Here is a 19,022-nt window from a genome sequence, read left to right on the forward strand (position 1 = left end):
ATCCTGTAAGAACTCAGGAAAACCCAGAAAGCAAAAAATAAAGGTTTACTTGGCCCGAATACATCCAAAGAGGAGACTCGTGACCTTGAACTGACTCCTGAGCTTTGACAAACTCCGGTTTGATCCAGATGTTGGCCGTGTTGGAAAAAAGGGACTGGAGAGCCATACGGTCTCATCTGAAAACCACACCTGCGTGCAGAGACACCTGACACAGAGAATCAGCTGGGCTCGTGTGTGTTTGGGACGAAACCACGCACGCAGGCAGGACAGTGATTTCTCTGACTGTCCACTCAGGGGTCCTGGTCAGGACAGTGAGAAAAATTAAAATGACTTGAAAGGTAGCAATTAGGAAAACATCCATTAAAAATGCACTGAAGGTACTTATGCAAGCACACTTGTAGGGGAGACTGCGCGTGTTCCTACAGCCTAGTCTAAACGCACGGCCTATGTTATCTATGCTTGGGGGGGCGAAGGCAGGCAGAATTCGGCCTGGAAAACCAGCACGTGTTCCAGACGCCTTTTCACAGCCTGGGTTGCTCTCTATGTCCGGCTCTGAGGCTGGGGCACAGGAGCAAACCGCTGGGCCCTCTCCTGACTTGGGGTGGCCACGGCCCCCTTACCTTGTCGTCCTGGGAGTCTGGCTGGAGCAGGCTGTGCTGCTGGATGGCCATGGGTGGCGGCAGGGGCACGGCGTCGGCCCCCTCCTCCCCTTCTTCCTCTCCGCAGCTCTGCATGCCCGAAGATGAGGACTTGGAAAGCGTGCCACTGCTCAGGCCCTCGTTCCGGCCTCTCTGAAAGCAGACCCACATTCGCCCGTGAAAACCTGGCCCTGAGTATCAGTGTCCGGGCATAGAAACTGAGCCCTTGGGGGTTAACGGGAGATGGAAACTGACAGCAGAAACCAGGCACAAGCCCCTTCCAACCCTGATGGGAACTCTGATTCCTGAAAGTGCGCCAGCTCCGTCACCAGCCAGCTGGACGAGGGAAGGGCCGGGAGTGTCTGCAAAGGGACTGCCAATGTCAACCGTTAGGCTCTGAACACGTCTCATCTTCAAGAGGCCAATTTTAAAGAAAAGTTAAAAAATGTGAACCATCACCCTCTGTTTTCTCTGGTCTCGTATTTCACTTTTTTGTTACTTTTTGCTCAAGTAAAACTCACTGAAATCATGAGAGCATAAAGAAAAATACAATTCAAGGTGTATTTTAAGAATGTAGTTCATTCATTTTTCCCTAGTCTTACTTTTATAAAAAACTTCAGTTTTTTACTTCTATTAGGAGGACCCAGTATATTAAACAGATAGATGAGGACATAAATGAATCATACGCTCCAGTGAAAACCCACGGCAAAAACAGGCCCAGGAGAAAAGCAGCAGAAACCACACATCTGCAAAATAAATTAAACGATACCAATCTTGTCCTCCTCCCCCATTCTCTCTGCCTTTGTCTTTCTGAGTCCGTGGGGAACCGGGGGGATGAGGATCCTCATTAAAAACTCTGAGGGCCCCTCACTAACACCACATTACTGAAGACCCATCTTGGGGATCATGAAAAAATTCCATTCCTTACAGTATAATTTTAAGGTCCCTCCTCTCCAAAGGAAATTAAAAATAATTCCTGGTTGGCCTACATACATCTATCTTTGATGACATGGGAATAATGCAGTGTTTACTACTGGCTTAACAAAATAATTGGATGTTTTCTACTCAGGACAAGAGGTCAGTATGAATATACATGAATATGGGGGCAGGTCTGGTAGTGGAAATACTGGAGGATGCAGGCTTTCCCCAGTCCTTCCAAGTCTAAAATTGGTGCTTCCCTGCTGTGGAGAAGGAAATGGCAACCCACTGCAGTATTCTGGCCTGGAGAATTCCATGGACAGAGGGGCCTGGTGGGCTACAGTCCATGGGGTCTCAAAGAGTCGGACAGGACTGAGCGACTATCCCTCACTCACTACATGGCTGAGGGCTAACCCAGAGACTGCTTAGATCGTCTGCATCCCCAGGGTCGGGGGTGGGGGGGGGGGGACGCACCCCAGGCTTTGCCTGTGATGGAGGTGGCGGAGAGGCTGGGGCAGCAGGGCACCACTTTCTCCTGGAGCAGGCAGGGGGTGCCCCCACACCTGGGGAGGGGGGCTCTCAGTCCTCTGATCTCTTGATCAGAGGCCACATGTGGATCCCGGGCCCCAGCACACTGCTGAATGCATTTTGTGGGGCTCTGACACCGGTTCTTTCCGGAAACACCCGGAAAACCACCGGAGGAGGGTTATTCGCTGGGCCCAGGGCTCGCAGGGGAGACGCCGCAGACCCTGACCTCTTCCACGGTCTCGTCCTGCGGGGTGGCCGCGCTGTCGTCCGAGTCCTTCTGCGAGCCGGCGTCGGCGCTCTTGCGGACCTCGCGGCTCTTCTTGTGCTTGTGCGCCAGCTTCTTCACGTGCCCATCCGCCTTGCCGCTGCTCAGCCGCCGCACGGGGCTTGTCAGCCACTTACGCAGCGTGTTGCCCGGGCGCTTGGGGCCCGGCGAGCTCTGCGCCCCTACCATGTGGGGCTGGAGGGAGGCCACGGAGGCGGGCGGGCTGGCGTCGTTGCTGGAGACGGACAGTGAGTCTGCGAGTGAGAGAGAGAAGCCAATGTGACTGGCGGCCTGGTAAAGAAGCCGCCTGCAGTGCGGGAGACCTGGGTTTGATCCCGGGGTTGGGAAGATCCCCTGGAGAATGGAACAGGGCTACCCATTCCAGCATGCTTGGGCTTCCCTGGTGGCTCAGATGGTAAAGAATCCGCCTGCAATGAGGGAGACCTGGGTTCGATCCCGGGGTTGGGAAGATCCTCTGGAGATGAGAACCAGGTAGCCACTCCAGTATTCTTGGGCTTCCATGGTGGCTCAGATGGTAAAGAATCCACCTGCAACGCAGGAGACCTGGGTTCGATCCCAGGGTTGGGAAGATCCCCTGGAGAAGGGAAAGGCTACCCACTCCAGTATTCAGGCCTGGAGAATTCCATGGACTGTATAGTCCCTGGGGTTGCAAAGAGTTGGACATGACTGAGTGACTTTCATTTTTCACTTTCAAAGCCTCTGGAGGTCCCGCTCGGTGCCACTGGGTCCACTGGTGCGGCACCGCCCAACAGAACGCCAAGTTCAGTGACCTCTGGGAGCCGTGCCCCTGATTCTGCCCTGGGGGTGGGGGTGTTGGAGGAGATCCAACCCGCGGGTTCACTGATCAAATGGTTCCCGAACTTGAATTTTGCCAGAGATCATTTTTCTCCACGTGTACTGTGCCCCCCCCCACCCCCTGCAAAACCTGAGTCACCCATGCTGACAATCAGCATCAGTGCTGCATAGACTCATAATGTCACTATTGCTTAAAATATCACAGACATCGGAGGACACACTGTTTGAATTATTTTCACCTATTTTCTTGACAGACAAGAACCAAGAGAAAGAAGGGCGTAAAGAAGAATTTAAAGGAAATTAAAGACTAATCCTGGTGGACAAATATATTAGTTTGACTCACTCCCACTGAATAAAAGTACCACTCAATAAATAAAGTGGAGGCACACCTCAGGGGTGTTGTGGGCTTGATTTCAGAGCACTGCCATAAAGAAAATACTACAATAAAGTTAGTCACATGAATTTTTGGTTCCCCCCAAATTAGACTGTTCAAGTGTCCAATAGTACTGTCTAAAAACTGCATATAGTTTAACTAAAAAATACTTTACAGCTAAAAAAATGCTAACCATCATCTGAATCTTCAAGTCAGTCATAATCTTTTTGCTGGCAGAGGGTTTGAAAATTGCAAGAATCAACAAAATGTGACACACAGACATGAAGTGAGCAAATGCCGTTGGCAGAATGGCTCCCACAGACGCGCCCAATAGAGTTGCCACAAACCATCAATTAGTTTAAAAAGCAGGTTCTGTGAAGCGGAAAAAAAAAAATGCAATAAAATGCAATATGCTTGAATGTATTAATATGTATATGTATGTGCATGTATGACTCAGCCTGCATGTGACCTGGTAAATCATCATTGTGACAAACAGCACCCTTCTAGAAAGCTCGCTGTGAAAGGGTAAAAGCTGGCTGGTCCCGCTTGTTTCCAGCCGTGAAACACGAATGTGCAGCCCCTGCTCTCAGCCTCAACACAGTTCCTTTGAGGTGCTGGAGTTGATACCAACAACCATGAACAAAAACAACACATTTAAAAAAGAAATAACTTCAAATAACCAAGATGTTACTTGAAAATATACCCCAATGAACATCCTCATGGGATTTGAAAAAATTAAATACAGTCAACCCTGAACTGATCGCTTTTGCTGTCGAACAAACTTAGGTAAAAGCCGACACTCAATAGCTCTGTGCAGTGACAGGAGATGTGACTTCACACACAGAAAGCCAGTGACCTGGGAGACCTGTCGGCCCTGTCCTGAGCCCTGGACTCTGGGAGGACACCCCCACCCTGAAATGGAATAAAACGCCTCTCTTTAGGGACCAGAATGAGGATGATCATTTACTTTGCGTGTCGTTTTCTTCCAGTCTTTCGAAGTCTTAAAAACAATCTTTAAAAGATGATTTGATACAGACACGTGTTTGAGCTGTATTTACCTCTGCGGCCCTGGAGACCCCCATGTGCCACAGATACAGAAGGGGGTTAATTCCTCCCAATCCCGTGATTACACGCACAAGAGTCGATAGCAGTTTCACACTCGCCCGGGCGAGACAGCGGTGTCCGCCTCAGCCCCGTCCCTGCTTGGTCGAGCCTCGCAGGCAGAGAGGGTATAATCTTTTGTAAACAGATGATGTGCTTCAAGCAGGATTGCTCATTCTTAAAAATCTACATTTTCGCAGAGGCGACTTCAGCTCAGAACTAATCGATATAGCGTTCTGTTTAAGAGAAAATCCTTTCTCCCTCTGTGTGGGAGTACATGTGTCTGAACCCGCCTGCCAATGCACGACACTCGGGTTTGATGCATATATTTTTATTTATTTTTATGTTAAGTGTGACTGAAACGTTCCCATGTCAGCCTCGTGCTCCTCAGGCGCCACAGGGACGAGGCAGGAGAACCAGGCCATCAAGCTGACCCCACGCCTGCAGTCAGAGTTTCCTGGGGACTTTCTCAGGGGCTGACACAGGACAAAGGGTCCCTGCTCTTGGGGACTCCTGTACTGTGACAACAGGGAGACCAGGGAAGGGGAGGGCTTGGACGATCCATGTGTCAGGTGATACTTGATTCAGCTGAAGTGTTTCTAAGTACTAAACATTACACTAACAAGACACTGGGCTGGCCCCAGTAGGTGCAAACATGTTTCACCGTCGTTGACTGTGCTGGGACTCAGAGCCGAGCCTGGTACTTGCCACTGGATGGAGATGAACAAACCCACCTGGGTTTATTAAATAAATTTCACCCCGGGGACCCGCCTGAAGTGCTTTCAATGATCACACAACTGTCATTCAGGCAAAACTGTGACCCTTCATGCTATAAGCGAGTACAAACCCTGGAAGAGTGAGAAGAAGGGGAATCAAGTAGAGGGGTCACGGAAGCCTTCCTGCAAGACGCAGCACTGAAGCTGGCCTTTGGAGCTGGGCCTGAATAACACATTACGAGCTCACAAGGACGGAAGCTCCCAGGGGGTGTGGGCCTTGTCTGACTTGGCCCCTCAGGTGTGCCCAGGGCCTGGCACAGTGCCGGCTGTATAGGAGGCACCTCACAGGGACCGGAAACAACAGAAATTCCAGCCCAAAGAAACAGCGATGCTGATTCACAGCCTTATGTTCCCTCAGCTGAGCAACCGCACCAGACAGAGAACCGTGAAGGTGGAAGGGCCTCCCCAACACGTGGTGAGCATCCTGACGGAGCTCCGTCATGCCCCAGGAGCCGAGGGAGGCAGGGAAAGCAGAGGCTGACTCACCAAATGAAACCAAATCGACTGCAGGCCTTAACATTCATCAGCAGAACACCCACACCTTAGAAGTGATGGGAGAGCATATGTATAGAGAGAGGGATATATACATCTCACCTACTAGGCTCCTCCATCCATGGGATTCTCCAGGCAAGAATACTGAAGTGGGTTGCCATTTCCTTCTCCAGGGGATCTTCCCAACCCAGGGATCGAACCCAGTTCTCCTGCGTTACAGGCAGAGGCTTTAAAGTTCATATATGTATCTGAACATCTGAAGTTCATATATGTATCTGAATCACCCGAAACTAAGACAACATTGTAAATCATCTATGTAAATCAACGAAAAAATAAATACTAAAAAGAAAATAAACAGAAGTGATGGGGACACCACCTAAGCCAACAAACGGAACTTCCATGTGTTTCTGTGCCTAAAAGACAGCACTTGGGGATACGTGGCGCGGGAGCAACGCAGCACACGATTCGAATTTTCATGCAGGTGTTGCTGGTTGTAAAAATGGTTCAAAGAGAAAAACAGAGATGTCACTTCTGAGCGTCTCTATGTAGGCTCAGCTGCACAGGATGGTTCGCTGCACTTTGAGCAGTAGTTTCAAAAGAGATTTTTTCCCTCAGTTAGCAGGTCAAGCACTAGAAACGTGGCTGAGACCTGAGCGGTCGGGCCTAGAGCCAGGAGAAGGCAGAGCTGTCCAAGGTCCGAGCTCACCAGTGCCCCGATGAATCGTGTTCCCAGGGAGCAGAGGTGCTCTTCTCGAGCTGCTATTTGTTATCACTTAATGACATTATTTCACTTAACTGCAATATTTATGACTCAGAAATATGCTAACAGCGGTTTACAAACTAAGAAGGAAATTTTGCTGTTTTAAAAATTTTACCTTGGAAAATGATTTCGTTTCAGAAACCTGAAAATGTGGAGGGAAAGTTTCTTCACCTGTCTCTAAGATTAGCAGGTATTTCTTCTTGTGCAGGTCTGGTTAATGAGTCATAATTCAGGTGATTAGCAATGAAAAAATAACCCCAAAGTAGAACAAACAGATAAATTCCTTCCCTCTCCAGTTTGTTTTTAACAATAATATTTAATTCTTTACACTGTTGGACACACAAACCCATTGATTTGGGCAAAACTGAGTCTCTTAAGTTGAAAAGAAAAAAACCAGTAAATCTTATTTTTTTCTTTTCAACTAGAGACTCATTTTGCCCAGATCAATGGATTTTAACAGTCCATTTACAAGCTCTTTACCAGACTGTGACATATGCATAAATCAGGAATTTAAAAACACTTAAAAATTACTTAAATCAATCATTAATGCTATGCTAAGTCGCTTAAGTCGTGTCTGACTCTGTGCGACCCCATGGACAGCAGCCCACCAGGATCCTCTGTCCACGGGATTCTCTAGGCAAGAATACCGGATGGGTTGCCATTTATAGAAGGAAATAAAAGTGAACGTTGTCAGTCGTGTCCAATTCTTTGTGACCCCATGGACTATATAGTCCATAGAATTCTCCAGGCCAGAATACTGGAGTGTGTACCCCTTCCCTTCTCTAGGGGATCTTCCCAACCCAGGGATCGAACTGCAGGTGGATTCTTTCCTAGCTAACCCACCAGGGAGAAAGGAAATAAAGGGCCTACTATTTTTCGTCATCTGAAGGACAGATTCTGACCACTAGACCAACTGCTCTGATGCCAACTTTAATAACGTGTCCTAATGGCATCAAGTAGAATTGAGGTCTCCGATGTGACTGAGCATCAGTCACATGACACACAGGTGGTCTCCTTGGGAGGCCCCTAATGGCTGGATTGCACACAGGTGCCTCCCCCCGCTGAGCTCCCAGTGGCTGGACACACTGTGTCAGAAGGCCCTGGCACAGCACAAGCGCTGCTGGGCAGGCCCCTTCCTCGGAGACCCCTCTCTGCGAGGATTATGGGCGACTCAGGCCAATGACAACAGTCATCTTGGGGAGGAGACCTGTGGCCAGGGCTCCGTGTCTCCCTTGCATGACAGCATTTGTAGCCGGGGGACTGTCAGGCTCAGCGGTAATGAGTTTGCCTGCCAATGCAGGAGATGTGGGTTTGATCCTTGGGTCAGAAAGATGTCCTAGAGAAGAGAATGGCAACCCACTCCAGTATTCTTGCCTGGAGAATCCCATGGACAGAGGAGCCTAACGGGCTACAGTTCATGGGGTCACAAAGAGTCAGACATGACTCAGTGACTAAACAACAACAGCTGTCAGGCAGGACCGTGACCTCAGACTCCAGGAACACACTGGCGGGTGCCGGGTCTGGCTGGTTCACAGCTACGTGCCTAGTTAGCACATCCTTGGGGCCCAATAAGTTTCTGTTTAAAAATTAGTGAGTCAGTGCATCGATTACCAGCTGAAGGCTATTTCCCCGCTTGAACTCTCTGACAGCTGTCGCTGACCCCCGTGAATGGTGACGTCCAGACATGGTGCTCTATCCCACCAGCTCTGAGACGAGCTACAGGTCACACCTGTTGACTGTGGTCCAGCTCCCGAGTTTGTGAACTGTGTGCTTTTCCGGCCTGTGCTATGTGGTGCTTCACTGTGGTGTGGAGTCAGGCCCGTGAGCGTGTGCTGAGGGCAGGGGGCATACCAACACCCCTGCCGCCACACCCATGGTGTGGGCGTGGGGGCAGGAGAAGGATGTGGAACTGAACTCGCCTGAGAAGTATGATGGAAAACATGTTACTCAAAGAAACCGTACCGTTCCTGTTTCCATCTTCAGTCCCTGTGGCTTGCCTTCCCCTCAACTTCTACTTTCTTGGAAGAAAAAAAAAAAGACTCAATACTCAGTACTGCTGCCTCTCCACCCTGTCACCACATTCCACGTCTACGAGGGTGCCCGTGTTCCTATCACGCCTTGCTGGGGATATGTCTTCCTCTTTCCAGCCTGGGGGAACTCCGATGATTCAAGGTCCAGGTGGATAATCAGCTGAGGACGAGGATGTCAGAGAGACTCCGGGCTCATCACCGCGTCTGAGTCTGAGCCCGGCTCCTCCCCTCGGCAGCCCTGACCCAGGCCAACATCCTGGCATCTGAATTTCCTCCTCATATGACAGGATTACTTGAGAGAATGGAAATGAATGAGTTCTACAAACTGTAAAGTGCTTTTGCAAACACAAGATGTTGCCATGACAACCTGGTAGCACAGAACCCCCAAGATGACGTGCATGCAAACTCTGAGTCCCCAGAAAAAGGGATTTGGATGAATCATCTTCACATCACAGGCCTAGCACGGTACCTTTGCCAACAAAGGTCCACAGAGTCAAAGTTACAGTTTTTCCACATGCATGGATGTGGGTGATGGACCATAAAGAAGGCTGAGCGCTGAAGAATTGATGCTTTTGAACTGTGGTGTTGGAGAAGACTCTTGAGAGTCCCTTGGACTGCAAGATCCAACCAGTCCACCCTAAAGGAGATCAACCGTGAATATTCACTGGAAGGACTGATGCTGAAGCTGATACTTTGGCTACCTGATGAGAAGGGCCGACTCACTGGAAAAGACCCTGATGCTGGGAAAGATAGAGGGCAGGAGGAGACAGGGAACGACAGAGGATGAGCTGGTTGGATGGCATCACCTAATCAATGGACGTGAGTTTGAGCAAACCCTGGGAGACGGTGAAGGATGGGGAAGACTGATGTGCTGCAGTCCACGAGGTCACAAAGAGTCAGACACGACTGAGCGACTGAAAACAAACCATGGTAATCAGGATATACTCAACATCATCTTTAGATGTATGAAGGGTGACAGGAGCAATCTAGGTGAATTGTTTCATTGTGTTTCCATTTTAAAAAGTAACTTATCCCTCATTAAGAGGACAAGGTAAACTCCAGCCTAAAGAAATACTGTCAGCGTGTCCCAGTTGTTTAGAGAGATGCTTGTGTGTTTACAAGAGGAAGCCGGTTGTGAGCTGCTAAAGCCCTGAGTCGGGAATCAATCAAAGTTTCTTTCTTATTTTGAAGGAAACACAACTCCACAAAGATGGTTCTTTGCTGAAGTCAGAGTTCACCCAAAGTCCATGTCAGATTTCTTCTTAAAATATAGAAAAAAGCTAAAGAGAGGAGGGGCGGGGGGAGCCCTGCCCCCCGGCCCTACATAGGAGAGCTCCAACCCCGGAACGCACACGGCCCCAAGCTGCTGGGAGAAGGGAAACCGTCCTCAAGACCTCCAGTCTTACAGTCAGACATCTGTGATTAATAAAGCCTTTTTTTTTTTAATGTAAGAAAAAAAGGAAAAGGGCCCATATCCTGCTAGCTGCAGACTGAGAAAAGGATCACGTTTCATTTTAACCCTCTCCTTATTTTCACGATGGGAGGAAGGGCGGGCTCCAGGATGTTTCTAAGGATCCCAGAGTACAAACTGGGTGGTCAAGGATGCTGTCACCTGAATTTGAACCGCCAGCTCCCCCCTGCCCCCGCCCCGAGTCTGAACAAGTCACCGACACGCCCTCCTGCCTGCCTTCACTCCCTCCCTCCATGGGCAGAGGTTGCGGCTGCTTTGGTCAGGCGGTATCTCTAGAGTTCATGGCCTGCCTTTCCCTTCAAGTGAGACTTCACAGAGTCATGGTCATTCAAAGCAATGGGCAGTGGGTCCAGCCTGTGGCTGGCAGGTACTGGGTGTGGGTCTCTGCCACGTCTCCAGTTTCCTGACAGTGAGGTGAATGTGATTCCTGACCAGGCTGCTGTGGGAAAGGAACACAAATGGTCTTTATCAACATGTGTGTGTGTGTGTGTGTGTGTGTGTGTGTGTGTGCGTGTGCGCGTGTATGCACCCAGTTGCTCAGTCTTGTGAGACTCTGTGCAACCCCATGGACTATAGCCCATCGGGCTCCCCTGTCCATGGGATTCTCCAGAAAAGAATACTGGAGAGGGTTGCCATTTCCTTCTCCAAGGGATCTTCCCAAACCAGGGATCGAAGCCGCATCTCCTGCACTGGCAGGCGGATTCTTCACCACTCGTGCCACCCAAACACGAGGCGGTACTCACATTTTTTGCACAGAAGAAGAAACCGCAAAAGACAAGCAAGCAAACAGAAGGCACGGGGGTGCGAGCTGTATGAGGATCCGTCGGAAAGACAAGCTTCCGAGCTGAGAGCAGGAGGAAAGAGCAGCGGGGACAGCAAAGCCTGGCCACTGTCACCGAGGCTCTGCTGCAGTGGGCGCCCCGAGCTCTGCAGCATCAGCCAAAGGCACACACGGGACCATCACCGATCACTGATGACTGTCGAGCTGGTGAGGCACGACCACCACACAGAGGCAGACACGCAACCCTGGGAGGCTTCCCAAGGAAAGCTAGCTCACATTTCAATGTCTCCTTCACCGAGGCTTCTAGAACGATTTTAGCTGGTTAGTTTTAAAGAAAGATAGCCCTGTCTTCCTGTCCATTGTAGGTGCTCCAAAATATCTGTCAAATGAACCACAGGGCGCTGTCTTGATACTAACTCCGTCAGGGACAGCTGAGCTCAGAGCTCGGCAGGCTCCCACAGCAAAGTGCTAACTTACAATTCTGGTTTCAAGGACTTCAGGAGGTATTTATTTAGCAGTTAGTGCGCAGGGCTAGAGAAAGATGAATGTGAGGACACCCCGGGGCCAAAAACAACACCATGAGACCATTTTAGTACAGACTGCACAGGGTCTGAGCAGGTATGCCTGGCCTTCAGGTATGCCGGGCAATCTGGCAGTTTCTCAAACCCCTGTCTTGTTATGAGTTCAATGCAGTTAATCACCCTTTCTTTTATGTAGGAAATTCTTCCACTGCACCGGGAAGGCTGTAATATACATGTGAAAATCAAGTCTATAAACTACTTATAAAGCAAAGGGAAAGTAAGTTGTTAGTTTGTGATGGCTGCTTGGGTTGGTTAAAATATTCTAGCGCAAAATCTTCTGCATAAATGATTGTCATTCTCTATATGTGCTTTTAGAATCAAGGCAACTTTTTTTGGGAATAATAATTGAAAACAGCAACACACTGGAAATCCTCTTGAAGAGCACACAAAAAGCGAGCTCATCCTAAATTACTCTTTCAGATGCTTCGCTCAGGATGTCATCTTCTCTCCATGCTGCAGAGAGATTACAATCACCTGGGCAGCCCGGTGTATTCATTCATGACAACGAAGCGTGCGAAGAGGCGGGGGTGCCCCTGGGAGAACTTCAGGTGACAGGTAGTAACAAGCTGCCTGCTGATACGGTTATACGTTTGGTGGATGAGAATGTAAGAACAAGTATTTTATAATATTTTCCCAAATTTAACTCTCTTTTCTACTTGTGAATAAGTATCTGAAAACTTTTCTTGCTCGACTCCTGCTTTTCCGTTCCGGTCACCTCACTCATCGTCTGTCTACATGAGTCTGTGGTTCTTGATTTGCCCCTCAGCACAATAAAGGTGCACTGGGGCTGAGACACGGGCATGGATTAGATGCTGCGTCCTCCGTGAGTGACCTGCTCCTCTACACACCCCTATGTTCAGGTGGTCCACGGCTACACTCTGGACCATCACTGTCATGGCAAATGCATGTTAACATGGAAACATGTTAACTTCATAAAAAGTTAGAAGCTGTACAGACGCCCTGAGCATGGACGTGGGGTGTCAGTGACTGAAAATGGTGTGTATTTCACTATTCAGAAAATGGTGGCACAAGGGTATTAAAACTCAGGTTTACACATGTCACAAGCTGGTACAGTGGGTCCTCAACGCAAAAATGGGAACTCTGCCTTTGCTTTCAAATGTGAAGCAAACACAGAAAACATGAAGGAGAAAGATAAATTCTCTGCTTTTTTTAAAAAAAAAAGTAATCCCTAGATTTACCAGAGGTCCAGCATAGCATGGCCATGGCTCAGGCTGTAATGAGGAACACATGGTCTCTGCTGTCTGAGAAAATGCACATACATGGCTGGCACACCCACTGTTCTCTGCGCAGCCCCCTTCCACGAACTCACATGGGAGCGCTCACTCCCAGGTTCCCTCCCGGCACCCCCGAGTGCAAGAACACCAGCGAACCACCGGCATCAATTATAACTAGAAACAAAGGGACTCCATCAGAAGCAACTGCTCTACCTTTTTCTTTGTGAAGGCTGAAAGCCAGGGTGTGTGTGCACACAGAGCGGCTGCCCCGTGCAATGCACCAGACTTCGGGATAATCTGTGTCACGAAATGAGAACACCCTCACACCAGCACCTAACGTGAGGGGTAGGAGACACGCAAGGCCTGCCACCTCTAACCAGACAGAACACACGATCGGAACTTGGATGTGCAATTTGTTCCTTGACTCTGAGGAACTCTCTAAATGCTATTTATTCTTAGTGTGGTTTCTGAAAACACCTAAAACATTACATAGGCTTTGGAGAACGTGGCTGTGTCAACAAGTGCAAAACTTCAAGCATTGTTTTGCTTTTAATTTCATTCTTGTGAGGGGAAATGCTAACCTGTCAGAATTTCGGGTCAAAACACAGCTCATTTTAAAGGTTTTCCTGCATTTGAACTGCACCACTTGAACTTCCAAGAAGGAAATGTCAAGAAATTAAGAAGAAAGCAGATGGCATAATCCTCTGCTTGGCTAATCAGATGAACAGGATATTACATATTGCCAAAGTGGAAATCTGAAAACACCAGAGAAAGGAAATGATGGAGGAGGAGTCATTATTGACAGTGGGTAATGGATGAGTTAGTCTGGATCAACGAAAGGAATTTAACACAAAGCTAGTGCACGCAGTAACTTACCACACCCTGAATAAAACGACCTGGCTCCTGTGTGGGGGTCACATGTGTGGGGCCCCTTCCAGGTACTGTGGTGGGCCTGTGGCAGCTGGCTGTTGACCACCAGGATGTTGGCTTCCAGGAAAAACAAAACTTGGGAGCTGCCAGGCTGGTGACCAGAACATGGGGAGACGACAGCTATAGTGCCAGGGGGCACAGTGGCCCCCAGAAGAGACGGAGGGCCTGCAGAAATCCCCCAGCTCTGCTGTGGTGACTTGCTTGCCTGACACCCCTCCCAGGGATGGGTCATGGACAGCCTGGGTCACCTGCTGGCCCGGAGCAGACATCCTCACAGGTTAAAACCACATGGACACGAAACACAATGATGCTCTCAGAATGTCCTCAGATTTGTGCGGGGCTTACTTCTAAGGGGATCCTTCTCGACTGAGGACAAATGCTGGCTTTGTTTGAGAGCGGTTGCTAGCCCATCTCCCTGTCTTCTTGGAATGACGGGGCCGTTTTCTCTCTTTTTAGTTTAATGTGGAGTAGCCCTTGAAATAACATATTTCTAGGGGGAGATGAACAGCAGGAGTTTCCTGCAACCACAACTCTACACTGTCACAAAAGGAAAAGAAATTCCTGAGGGGCTATCTTGCCAGTGAGGGCTGGTGGGGGGCGGTTTGGGCTCATTCCTGACTTCTACACAAGGACAAAAGCAGATGTTTCTAGATATTCTTGCTAGATGAAAGAAAGACCCCTTTCCAAAAAAAAAAAAAAAAAGACATAAAAGTGAGATCAGAAACCACACATAAGTCTTGCAAGCTGTACCTATTTACATCTCTCTCCCTGCACACCCTCCGAGTGGATGGCTCCATCCCCTGGGGACAGGTCTGAAGGGTGAAAGGCTGGTCAGCATCACCCCACAGGGGACACTCCCCAGCCAGCAAGCTGGTCCCCAGTCCACCCCGAGCCCCATGTAGGGCTGCCATGGGGGGAGTTCCGTGGAGTGACTGATGACCAGCCTGGTACCGGTGAGGGCAGAGGCGGGGCAAGATGGCCCTCTGACACCGCACCTGGCTCCACGGCCCCCTCCTACGTGATTCAACAAGACCGGGGCTGCCCCGCGGAGGCACTGCCCGCGACCGCCCTGCCACCCGGGCACCGCCACGCGGGCAATTAATGACATCCTGCTGAGCTCACCCCAGGGGCAGCTTAAATGCTCAGGGACCAGAAAAACTCCGAGGTGTTTCTGTTTGTTCGGCTTTTTAAGGAGGCTGAGGTGCTTTGTGTTCTGGCCCTCTCCCCTCTGCCCCCAAAGTCAAATGGCTGTTCTCTTCAAAAATCTCACTTATACAAAGAAAACATTATTTAAAAAAAAAAAAAGAAATTCTGTGTCCTTCTCAGATTACTTAGTATCTCATATACTGCTGACTTAGGGATAATGAGGTTTTTCTCTGTGATAACATGGTGGGCTCTTGATTCTTAATTTCTTCATTTGGGAAGCTATTTCCAAGGCAACACAGTGTTTATTATTGCCCTGAATAGATAACCATCTTTTAAGGGAACAGAAAGTTAATTTGAGGGAAGTAAGGAATCACATACTGCTGAAGCCATATTCTCTCCATCCCACCTTCGCTCTCAGAGATATTAACACTAACAAGAAACATGGGTGTTTAACCCGCGGGCAAGATCGTTGCTGCTGTCAAAGGCAAAGTGTTAGTAAGTGGAAGACCTAATCTTATTTGAAGGCAGCTGACATGTGGAACTGTATTTGTCGTTATGGATATTGATGCTTTTGGTTAACGTCTTCATATTGTTGAAGAGGATAAGATAACTTGGACTACTTTCTTAAAAAGGAAACTAAAATTACTTTTTAGGGGTCAATTTGCAGATTTTTTAAGTTGAACATGTCTCTAGGTAAAGCCATGGACACGCAGAGATACTCTCCTGCAAAATGCTGTAGAAGAACGTTCTGCAGCTAGGGGTTAAAACAGCATGATTTATTTCAAATGGTGACAGAATCTCTTCATTCATATATAAATCTATTATTATTTTTATTATTTTTAATTAAGAGCAGATGTAGAATGCCAACATGCAAGTCTTTTCCCTACATTCCAGAAAGTGCATGGATTGCATAAGAACACATCTAACCAAAATATGCTATAAACCATGCAAACTCATAAAAGTTTTCTTAGAGCCACATAACTCATTTACACAGCCCTGTACTCATTTTTGTGGAGCATCAGGAAACAGAGCCTGGCCCTGGAACGTTCTGCAATCAGCTTGCCAAGCACTATCACTCTTCACGTCATCTGCTCAGCAGGTTAGCTGAAGTTTCAGTCTCAAGGGATGGAATATTAGTTTAGAAAGAGTTACAGCTGTGGAGAATGAGGACATGGACAATTTCATCCACCTCGCCCCCTAAAACCACAAACCCAGTATCTAGCACATTGTATTCTAGGGTCTGTGATGATTTAGTTCAAAAATCAGAGAACCAAAAAGTCCTAACCAATTAGGAATTCCTTTCACAATTATATTTCAGTAATACCTTTACCAAAAGCAAAATGCTGCTCTAAGTAAAGCTAAGCACTTAAAAATGGGATTAAAATGTTAACCACGCAATCGCGGCTTTCCGCCCAGTTGCATGTGTGTATCCCACACACAGCACCCACGTCCAAGCACACAGAGGGTCAAGGGTTGCCACCCTACAACTGTATCTCGTTTGATTTTATGATCTCTTGCCTCCTGACTCCCATATAGAAACCAAATGGCCCTGAGTTTTGTATTTTTCGAATTATCATTTCATACTTCCTCGAGGACTGCCCACTCCCGTTCCAGGATGCCACATACTAACACCACCACCACCACAACAACAAAAGCCAAAACACAGAAAGATAACAGCGTCGGGATAACTGTTCTGGGCGTTCGTCACGGCGCCAGCCTGGGAGGTGACAACTCCACCTGTGACGTGTCCCGCTTTTTAAGAATTCCCCGCCCGCCTCGTCCGCGGGCTGTCCTGTTAGCATCTTCCCCACGTGTCTGCCTTATTCAAGCAGCTGAGTAACTGAAAAGGAAGGAAGAAGGGAGGGAGGCCTGGAGCGATTCCAGGAAGGAACAAAGCTGCCTCGGAGACAAAAGGAATGAAAAGGACGCCTCTGCTCTGAACGCCAATTAACGGCACAGATCCCATCCTTGGCTTTAATTAGTGCCCCCTGCGATCCGAGGCAGAGCCCCGACCAGGAGGGAAGGAGAGAGGGTGGGAAACAAGCAAACAGCCTCCTCGGGGCGGGGGTGGAGCTGTGCCCGAGAGAGACAAAGGGACAAACCTTCAATTTCTCCTGCGTCATAATGAGTATGCTCCCTTCGTGCTATTCAAGACTTATTCAGCTTCACAGGTGCTGCTGGCCACTGGGCCACTTCTTAAAATAACCCATCAGCTTTCAGAGATGAAAGAGGAAGGTGGGGTGGCCCTGAGGTGGTGGGGGGTAGAGATGTACTCTGTCTCAGATGTTTCGCAGGGGCTCTATTCTTGGACCCAACTCTGGTCTTTTTGCGATAGATCCATTTTCACGACAGTGTTATCACTGTTAACACGATGAGGCAACAGACACTTCAACTGTGCATCTGAAGAGGGACAGTGGCAAGGACTGAGAGGACATCTTCTAGTCGAATTTTAAAAGCATAAACAAAAGAGTTATCCTTTTTTTTACCCCAAATAAAAAGCCTAAAAAATGTGTCTAAGCATTATCACTGGTTGCCTCTGGCTGCTGCCCCCCCCTTCCCCTGCTCTGCGTTCCACGTGTCTGTGAATTTTCCTTTGTAAACACTTGGCACACACAGCTTCAGAGGGACCCCGACTGTACTACGGGCTGGTACGCTCTGTTCACGTTTGTGTGTTTTTTTATGTGAGAGCTGTAAAAACTGATGAGCAGCATCTGGACTGTGGATTCTCTGGGCAGGAGGAGGAAGGGGGAGCCTTGGAGGATGAATTCCGAGGCTCACAACCAATTCCCTGGTGGGCTGCGCTGGGTTCCCAGCCTTACTCACCACACTGCCTCCAGCACCTGGAAGAGACCCTTCCGGACCAAAGTCATAAATCCGTGTTCCCCATGAAGCTGAGCTGTAGGGATATACTTAGAAAGAGCACAAGGCAAGGCGGGGAGGGTTACAGTGGGGGAGGAGGAGGGGTCTGGTCCTTGTCCATCGAGAGGAAAGCCGTCCAGAACCAGGCAGGGTTGTTTGGTCTGGAGGCTCCTGACCTGGGACCTTCGGGGCACTCCTCAGCCTCTTTTTCACATAAACTTCCAAAAGCTTTAACATTTCAAAACTTTTATATTCACTTTAAAGATGGCCCAACAACTTAAAAGTTTCTTTGCCTTTTGGCTGGAAACACACAAGTATGTGAATTGGGCATGTAATACCAACACTTCTTTCTTTCCCCCTAAAATTGCCCATCGTGAGCTCGGAGGGACAAATACATCTTTGATTAGTGACAAGTGAGAAAACAAATCATTTTATAATTGCGGTTTACTTAAACAGAAAAAACAAAAACCTTTAATGTATTAATAATATTTGGAGAGCATAATAATCATAGCAGCAGCAAGTTTTTTTTTTGGCGGGGGCAGACTGCAGTTGAGCAAGATTAGCAAGGATTTAGCTTGCTGTGGCCTGGGGGGGTGGCGGAGAGTGCGGGCAGCCCAGACAGGAACACTGGTGGTCTGCCATGCACAGTCACACACTACTCCCATTGTATCACCATGCATACCATGTCTTAAACTTGGATTCCTTAAGAAATATTTAAAGAGCAAAAAAGATTTAAGACAGAACTTAGCGTGCACAGTAACTTGTATGAAACGGTCAGTCTTCGTCGTTGGAACAAGATAGCCTTGTGCTGGTGCTTCTGTGGTTTCATTCACTCACGGGAGAAGAGAGTGGGCACTGCTGGCTAACCCCCTGCGTCCCTTCAGAACAGGTTTCACATCCCTGTATGTAGTCTTTGCAAGGTCTGTCCTTTTACTTTATAACAACAAAAACTGCACTGGTGAGAATCCACACTCTGCATCAGAAAAGAACAAAGAATGACCTAAAAGAGAGTTCTAGAAGGATGCTGAGGCACGTGCCTCCCTGCGTACGGGAGTCTGTTTAATGTTAAGGAAGATCACTGCTTCATGTTTCTGCAGCACTGGAATAAGAGTCCACATGTTCTATAAAAGGGCGTATTTCAGAATGAGAACCAACTCAATAGTCCTACTATCTTATCAGTACAACTGGGCTCTCCTGCTGGCGCCCTCGTAAAAGATAATTTATAGTTCTTCTTGACCTCATCTTTTCTTTTTTTCCCTAACACTAGCTTAGCAGGAAAATTCTCAGGGCTTATGGCTGTGTGAGTGATTGGAAAGAGCAAC

The 19,022-nt window shown here is 48.4% G+C and overlaps 1 protein-coding gene across 2 annotated transcripts in view; it reads right to left on the reverse strand.

The window, feature by feature from the left end:
- Positions 1–19,022, reverse strand: part of TRIO (trio Rho guanine nucleotide exchange factor) — a 363,125-nt gene that overhangs the window by 43,479 nt on the left and 300,624 nt on the right. For both annotated transcript variants that reach the window (XR_003507150.1, XM_027519979.1), the window contains exons 35-36: positions 2,311–2,603; positions 621–791 (exon numbers count right to left, since the gene is read on the reverse strand). Coding sequence is in view for 1 of the 2 variants with exons in the window: in XM_027519979.1 (XP_027375780.1) it covers positions 621–791; positions 2,311–2,603 (464 nt within the window). In the remaining variant the exon portion in view is untranslated. The remainder of the gene's footprint in view (positions 1–620; positions 792–2,310; positions 2,604–19,022) is intronic.

This window comes from Bos indicus x Bos taurus, chromosome 20 (assembly GCF_003369695.1).
Source record: "Bos indicus x Bos taurus breed Angus x Brahman F1 hybrid chromosome 20, Bos_hybrid_MaternalHap_v2.0, whole genome shotgun sequence".
NCBI lineage: Eukaryota > Metazoa > Chordata > Mammalia > Artiodactyla > Bovidae > Bos > Bos indicus x Bos taurus.